The 9021-nt window shown below is 38.4% G+C and overlaps 1 protein-coding gene and 1 pseudogene across 2 annotated transcripts in view; both read left to right on the top strand.

The window, feature by feature from the left end:
- Positions 1 to 9021, top strand: part of HCRTR2 (hypocretin (orexin) receptor 2) — a 159896-nt gene that overhangs the window by 85877 nt on the left and 64998 nt on the right. For both annotated transcript variants that reach the window (XM_006835726.1, XM_006835727.1), the window contains exon 2: positions 8508 to 8686. In XM_006835726.1, coding sequence (XP_006835789.1) covers positions 8508 to 8686 — 179 coding nt within the window. The remainder of the gene's footprint in view (positions 1 to 8507; positions 8687 to 9021) is intronic.
- The window catches only part of LOC102842555, a 4829-nt pseudogene continuing 4651 nt past the window's right edge, over positions 8844 to 9021 (top strand).

Consider the following 9021-nt stretch of genomic DNA (forward strand, 5'->3'; position numbering starts at 1 on the left):
TTATGACAACATTGAGGGTGCATGTGAAATGATTCTGTTGAATAGATGAGTGACAAATTATTTGCAAATCAGCCATGCTTCTGCCTATAAAATAATCCATGACAGACTAGGGTTTTGAAAGTTTGTGCAAGATGGGTAGTGAAACAACTCACAGAAGGGTATAAGTAGAAGCATTTGGACATCTGCAAACAAAATTTGGATCGATGCATGAAGGAAAATAAAAGTTTCTTTGAAAAAATCATGAATGGTGATGAGACATGGATTCATCACTATGAGCCTGAGAAGAAACAGCAGAGTGTGGAATGGAAAATTCCTCAATTGCCAATCAAGAAAAAAGTTCAAAAGTCAACCATTCACTGGAAAATTAATGCTTACAGTTTTCTGGGATTCATAAGGGCCAGTATTGGAATACTATCTAGCAGGAAAAAAGTTTAACAATCAACAGTGTTAATTACAGTAAGAAGTTTACTAAAGAGCTGAAAGCTAAACTTTGGATTAAAGGCTATCCAAGGACATTGTGATCTTGCATAACAATGCACATCCACACACTTCTACCCACACTGCTGACACTATAAACACTTCATTTTAAGGTATTAATGCATCCTCCCTATAGCCCTAATTTTCTCCTTTGTATGGTCACCTGTTTGGTCCCCTGAAAGCAGCCCTTAGAGGCCAAAGACCCACCTCTGATGAAGAAGTGAAGACAAGAGTATATTCATAGCTCGCTGCTCAGCACAGACATTTTTTTAATAAGTGAATTTGAAAGCTCGCTGACAGATGACAAAGCGCATTGCAAAACTAGGAGACGATGTTGGGAAATGGTATAGTTGTCTTTTCTAAAATTGATTAAAATAAATTCTACAGTGAGAGTTCAGAAAATTATAATCCCAATTATATGAATTTGAAATATATGAATTATGAATTTGAAAGAGGATATTTGGATATATGTATTTACCATTCTTGCAAAAATAACTATGAATGTGGTGGAGAATACAGAGACTAAATGATGAACACTTCTCAGATATAAAAAAATGATATAATTAAGGTAATGAGTTGTTGGGTCTGAAGGTTCCCCCCATAGTCTCAGGGGACACCATGGTCAAACAAAGAGAATGTTCTACATCCTACTTTTGTGACTAACTTCTGGGATCTTAAAAGCTCATAAGCAGCTATCTACAGTATAGCTATTGGTATCTCCATGTGCAGAAGTAAGAAGAGTGATCAGACTTGAAGTGGCTTGAAATCCATTAGTTTGCTGGCCCAATAAAACATGAAACCTCAGTCTCCACAATTCTGAGACCAGAAAAACTAGATGGTGCCAGTTACTACTATGAACTGCTTTGAAAGAGGTCACATTAGAAGGCCCTGTATAGAGCAGCAGAAACTATGGAGCAAAACTCAAAATTATTTTTTTGAAAAAGGCTTACTGGTCAGAAAAAGACTGGAGGAATTGGAGACTAAGGCCCTTGACTACTCTTTAGGTCTGGAAAGGAACTCACTCTCGTGGCCTGATTTTCAGCCAAGCATAGTTAAGTATACAGCCGAGGGAGGGGAGGGTGACAACAATACTAGTAAGATATGCTCACCATGGAATTGTAAATCATTCAATATCAAAAGGACAACATCATTGATCTAAGGATAAAGTTGAGAAGGTTTAGGGAAGGTGATTGGAATGGACATAGGAACCAACTACAAGGGGGAAGCAGGATAACTGATGTTACATGGAAGGGATTCAATCAGTTAGATGAAACAAAGTGTGTGATTTATTTAATGTAAAACAGGTGATCTTGTCTGTAACCCTTCACTCAATTCACAATAAAATTCTTAAAAAAGAAAAACCAACAACCTTTATAGATATATTACAAAAACATCCATCTGTAAGATCAAGTTCACTGTTTATGACCATGACCTTGGAAAATGATTGAGACCTAGGGCATGGATGTTTCTCTTAAATGTAATTGACAGTGTCTCTTCTCAAATCTCTCCCTGGAATCTCAAATTACATGGAAGAAATGGTGAGGAGATTGAGAAAAGGTAGAGGAAGAAAAAATAAGACAGAATGTTGGAAAACTGTACCCATAGAAACATTGCTAAAAATAATAAAAAATAGCTCCATTTTTCAGGCATTGTTTTAAAGAAAAACACTGAACCATAGCATTGAAAGAAAATAACTAAATGATGTGAGATGTGGTGAGGGGCAGGGAGACAGTAATTCATTATTTGAAGATGTTGTTATTAAGTGTCATCGAGTCCATTCCAACTCATAGCAACCCTGTATAGCATTTCTGAGGAGCAGCTGGTAGATTTGAACCACAGACCTTGCGGTCCAGTGCACTATCATGCAGCACCATACCAGATTCCTAGTTGAAATCGGCAAATGAAAAGAGCATAAGTCAAGTTGATTTAACTGAAGCATCATCATCTGAGTGTTAGAAGCATCTGTATTTGTTCCCTAGGGCTGCCACACACTGAAATGGCAAATTTCCACAAACTGAGTGGCTTAAAACAACAGAAATTAATTCTTGCATAGTTCTGGATGCTAAAAGTCTGAAATAAGGGTGTCAACCATGTTGATTCCTTCTGAGGGACTTGAGGGAGAATCTGCTCCCTATGTATCTCCTAGCTCCTGCTGATAGCCAATGATCCTTTGCTTGTAACAATATAACTGTACAAGGATTCTCTTTTTCTATTTTCACATTCATTCCTAGCACAGTAAGAATATAATTGTTTGCTTCAAGATGATCAATACCAGTTCATTTTAGTTCACGGCAAAATGAACTCAAAACATTTTAGAATATTAATTAATGCCTTTGATACCTATCTTCAAGACTACCATTTCATATTTGGTGACTTCCAACTTGCCTATATTCATATTTCATATATCCCACATTTCAATTAATGTATATAGTAGTTTCTTTTTTAGATGCCACAGCTGCAAATTAAGCCACTAAAATGTTTACCTCATGCATTTCATTAAGATCGACTACTTCATGAGAGGATATGCACAAGAACACCCAGACTTGCAGATAATACCCACTTGACCTGGCTTCAATGACTGGATGATCAGAACTTAACTAGAAGAAGAAAGAAGAGGGGAAAAAAGAGCAATCTGATACAATTTGATGAAATGACCTATACCTATGGATGCAGTAGCTCAAAAGAGGGAACAAATCTTTACAGCGAGGATCATTCCCACCCCCTTGGTACACAGGGTAGGCAGAGATGGGCAACTTGGATATTGGCTACCCAAAATGGAGGGCTACAAAGGTAAGAAGTGACTGGCTTACAAGCTTTCAAGAGGGATCCTAGAACCAGAGGGAGAAGAGGAAGGTAGAGTCTCCACTGAACAGTATCCAATCTGTCTGGGTGGGGCTGATATAAGGAGATGGGAATAGGACTCTTGTGGTACAATAGTGAATAATTGCTATCAGGACTGACTGTGGGGGTAATGTAAAAGGTAGATGTTTTGTAGCAAAAGGAGGGGAGTGGTTGACTTTACAGTCCAAGAGCCAAGGTCCCAGGGACCATCAAGGAAGCAGAGCTGACTGCATGACACTACCCAGAGAAACAGTGACATCAGAGATGGAGGCAGAGACAATGGTGTGGAGAGATGGAGAGGCTGGGTACTCTAGACCCAGAGAGGGAGAGGGGCTAATGGGGGGGTGGAGAGGCAAGCTTATAGTGTATACCCTTTGATTGTTTGATGATGCATGTACAGGACTGTAACCATGGAATGATATACGATAGAATGAATGTAAAGCTAATGTTCTCCCATATAAACTATCACATAATTCACAATAAAAACTTTAAAAAAAAACACACATATGACATTAACTATCAGTATGGTAAATGCAAAACAAAACCCTTCTATCATTATCATGATCATAATTATTATCATCCTTAAATGCTGCCTACATGAATTAGCTTTTCTAATTATTTGTTGTTCTCTTTTATACTGTTTAATTATACATTATGTCAAAAAAGATTGACCACCTTAAAAGACTACTCTTTCCCAATTGTATTTTGAGTGCTTCTAACCTGAGGGGCTCATCTTCTAGCCCCATATCAGACATTGTTCTGCTGCTATTCAAAAGGTTTTCACTGGCCAATTGTTTAGTAGATCGCCAAGTTCTTTTTCCTAGTCTGTTTCAGTCTGGAAGCTCCACTGGAATTTGTCCACTGTGGGAGGGTGACTTCTGGTATTTGAAATATCTGCGGCATAGCAACACACAAGCCTCCACAGTATGACAAATTGACAGATGGGAAGTGGTGTGCATATGAGTCATATGGGTTTCTGTGTGCACATAAACATATTTTTACATATTGTATTATGTACAGTCACATTTGTTCTGACTCATACTGACCTTATATAGAGTTTCCAAGGATTGGCTGGTGAGTTATATATGTTGTTGTTAATTGCCATCGAGTCAGTTCCAACTCATAGTGACCCCCCTATAGGCTTTCCAAAGAGTGATTAATGTTCAAAATATGTGTTTATCCTACAGCTCCACACTAGGACTCCACAAAGTGTTATACACACATGTGTTTGTATATACACAAGCATAGAAGATCCATATGTGTATATACCTACACATGGACAAATAAATGATTAAAAAAACACACAAGAAAACAGTGTGGTTTGGCTCTTTACAAAGCTAACAGGATCCTAGGTTGTCTTAACTGACAGATAGTGAACAAAGCAATTACCCTGCTCTTTGCTGCCTTGGCTAGACCATTCCTGGAGAAGTACATGCAGTTACAGATGGCTTGTTTATAAACAGGTCTGATAATCTGAAGTATGTTCAGAATGAAGAAACTTGGGTGATAAGGGATGTAAAATGCTGCTGCTGTATATAACGATTCTGGAAATATTTAGACTTTCAAAAGGGACATAGCTAATATACACATTTTATAGCAAAACGAGGGAAGTGATTGATTTTGCAGTCAAGGAATGGAGGTCCCTGGGACCATCAAGAGAGAAGAGCAGAGAGCGGGACCCTATCCAGAGAAGCAGTGACGCCAGAGATGGAGGCAGAGGCGATGATGTGGAAAGATGGAGTGGCTGGGGACTTTAGATCCAGAAAGGGAGAGGGGCTGTGTGCTGACGACTGAGGGGCAGGCTTGCAGGGTATACCCTTTGGTTTTGCTGATGCATGGAGGGGATTGTAACCATGGAAATGAAATGATATTCGATAGGATGTATGTAAAGCTAATGTTCTCCCATGTAAACTATCACATAAGTCACAATAAAACATTAAAAAAATAATAAAAGGGACATAGCTACAGGTTTTAAATATTTGAATAAATTCAATATTGAAAAATAGGTTTACTCATTAGATTTCAGCAAAGAATTAAGAATCAGTGAGCAAAACATGAAAGAGAAGCAGATATCAACTCAACATGATCAAGAACTTGTTAGTACTTAAAGTCACCACCAAATGAACTCAAAGGCTTTATTTAGCACACTGTAAATTCCTTAATATTAAAAATATTTAGGCAGGATGGATCAAGGCTGTTGCACATATGATTCATGCACCAGATGATAAGGTTAGACTAAATAATCTCCAACTCCAAACTTCTATGTTCCATTACAGTCCTGTCAGATCGAGGTTGGTAGCTTCCTTTTCATCTTCTGCTTTAATTAAGAGTATATACCACCAGCCACTCCTCAGAAACCCTATACAGGGTTTGCTATGACCAACACAATGGCGCTTAACAGCAACAACATATACCACCACAGTATAGCATAAGATTTGAATTCTTGGTGTAATTGTTCTTGTTAAGTGCTGTTGAGTAGATCCTGACTCAAAGCAATCCTATATAGCTGGGAGCAGCTGATGGATTTGAACTACCAACCTTGTGGTTTGCAGCCCAGTGCTTATCCTACAGCACCACATTAGAGCTCCATTGGTTTGACAGAATGACACTAGAATAGTCTTATCATTGCCATTCTGCCCCTCAAAAACATGGTGAATAGAATACTTAATTTGAATGAATTTTGTTTTTAAATGTACTTGTTTTCTTTTTAAGGAGCTCTAGTGGAACTATGGGGTCCTGGTGTGGCACTATGGGTTATTGTGCTGGACTGTAAAGTCAGTTTGAACTCCATGGTCCAGAGTTCAAGCTCACCAGCTGATGCTTGGAAACCCTATACAGGGTCACTGTGAGTTGGAACCAACTTGATGGCACTTAACAACAATAACAAGTGGCACTGTAGGAGAGCCATTAGACTGCTAACCATAAGGTAATTCAAACCAACTAGCTAATCAGCAGGAGAAAGATAATACTTTCTGCTCCTGTAACGATTTACAGCCTTAGAAAGCATATACAGGGTCACTATGAGTCAGAACAACCTCGATGGCACTTGACAACAACACCCTAAATAAACTCACCTGAGTTTTAAAGCACTAGTAGGCTGGGGTGAGAGATAAATATGAGGTTTTCAAAATTAAATATTCAGAAATTCAGGAATTCCTTTTGCCTTCTGTCAATTTTTGTTGGCATCTATTGGCAACTGAAGGGCATTTTCATCTTCAGGAGCTAGGAAAACATTTTTCAGTATATGAATAAGTGGTACAAAAATGGCAAAAATAAAATCCCATTTGGCAACTTAAATTTAACAAAATGTGCTTTTATTTCTCCACTATGTAAAATTACTAATCATTGCATCATTTGGGTGCACAGCAGACAGCTCTGACAGGTTAATGATACTCCAAGCAATTCACAGTTACTTTCAGTGAAGCAAACCCATCAGTAGATGTAGGTAGCATGTGTATACCTATATAATTCTAGAACCAGAGAATATGTAACTTGTGGGTAAGGTAGACAGGGGGAGGACAGAGAAGGGAGGAAATGGATGTTCTTTCAGTAAAGAACAACTGAATGAGATAGGAAAGATTTTCAACATGGGGATACATGGAAAAGCAATGAGGAAGGCCCAGCTGTGAAAGTTTTGAAAAGTATGTTTGATTTGAGATGATGGTTAGAGGCCATCAAAGGTAATCAAAGGGAGAGAGGACAGAGCTTCTAGAACGTGTATGTGCATTCTATGCACATGACAGGAGGAAACAAGTGTGGTGAAAAGACCATCTTTGCCGCTTAGAGTTAAATCTCATCTGTAACTGAAGTTCTATGCTTCATGAGCCTTGTGTCTTTAGGCAACATCCATGAATTCCCTATGCCTCTGTTCATGTGTAAAATGTGATAATGCCATCTTCTCTTAGGATTATTTTACAGATTGGTGGTGGTGGTTATGTGCCGTGGAGTCAATTCTGACTCATAGCGACCCTGTTCATGGTTTCCTAGGCTATAAATCTTTATGGGAGCAGAAAGCCTCATCTTTCTCCCATGGAACAGCTGGTAGTTTCAAACTGCTGACCTTGTGGTTCGCAGCCTGATTCGTTACCACTACGCTACCAGAGCTCCTTATTTTACAGATTAGACTATCTAAATATATGATCATTTAGTGTTTAAAATCTGTAGGGGTGAAATCATAGTCAGTTCCTGATATTTAAGCCTTTACATTTGTTTAAAGTCCCAGATGCAGAGGTTAGGAAGAGATATAGGTCAACCCCATAGATGAGGCAAACACAGTTCATTGAAAAAAGCTACCCTTAATTCATCTCAACTCAGCAAATACTTCTGGAGTGTCTACTATATATTGAGTACCAAAAGAATAGAAAAATGAAATCAAATACTGTTCTTTAATTTCTGGGAGCCACAGTTCAAAATCCAATAAAAAGAAATGCAGTCTTTTAGTATATTGAGAAATGTCTTATAAGGTAAGTGAACTGGTTTTATGCTTGTTAATTCAGCATTCACACTGAAACAGCACAGTTCTAAATTATTTTTCCCTTTTAATAAGTATGTGTAAGGATTGCTGGTGGCATAGTGGGTTACCTGTTGGGCTGCCAACCACAAGGTCAACAGTATGAAACCACAGTCACTGCATGGGAGAAAGATGAGGCTTTCTGCTTCTGTAAAGTCTAATAGCCTCAGAAACCCTACACAGGGTTCTCACTATGAGTCAGAAGCCACTTGGTGGAATATAACCACCACCACCAGTAATTATGGAGTCCTGGTGCGGTCCTGTGGGTTAATGCACTAGATTGTAAAGCCATTTGAACTACAAGTTTGGCAGTTCAAGCTCACCAGTTGCTCATTGGACACCCTATACAGGGTCACTATGGGTCAGAACTGACTCGACAGCACTAAACAACAACAACAACAACAAATCAATAATTAAGTTGTTGTTATGTGCCATGCAGTCGGTTCTGACTCAGAGCGACCCTGTAAATCTTTACAGGAGCAGAAAGCCTCATCTTTCTCCCACGGAACAGCTGGTGGTTTCGAACTGCTGACCATGAGATTAGCAGCCCGATACGTAACCACTATGCTACGAGATGTATAGACTTTGCTAAATTAATGGTTAGCTTGACTATTTTACTTTTTCTCATGGGTACTGATGTTCTTTGTGTAATTATTATTACTTTTTCTCTCCAAAATAGTGTGTGTGGCAGTGTGGAAGAACCATCACATGAGAACAGTAACCAACTACTTCATAGTCAATCTATCTCTGGCTGATGTGCTTGTGACCATTACCTGTCTTCCAGCCACATTGATCGTTGATATTACTGAGACCTGGTTCTTCGGACAGTCCCTCTGCAAAGTGATTCCATATTTACAGGTAATTTTTCATCAACATTTTGGTCAAACACAAAACCCACTGAGAAAATGTTATCAATAAATGTCTTGGCTTATTGGTAAATTAACTAGTGAGTTATGGAAGAAATACATCTCCTGAAGAAACTGCTAACTTTACGGGACATAATACTTGTGATTTTATGGAGAAACAAGGTAAGTTGTAGATAGAAATGAAACAACAGTAACCCCAGTCATCATTAGATGCGGCACAATTTTTTTTTTTTTTTTTTTACTTTTTTGATCCTTAATTTCCTCATTGTAGAATAAAGAGCTTGAGCATATTGATGATTGAGGTCTCTCTCATGCCAAATAATTAAG

Source organism: Chrysochloris asiatica, unplaced genomic scaffold (genome assembly GCF_000296735.1).
Source record: "Chrysochloris asiatica unplaced genomic scaffold, ChrAsi1.0 scaffold00019, whole genome shotgun sequence".
NCBI classification, from domain to species: domain Eukaryota; kingdom Metazoa; phylum Chordata; class Mammalia; order Afrosoricida; family Chrysochloridae; genus Chrysochloris; species Chrysochloris asiatica.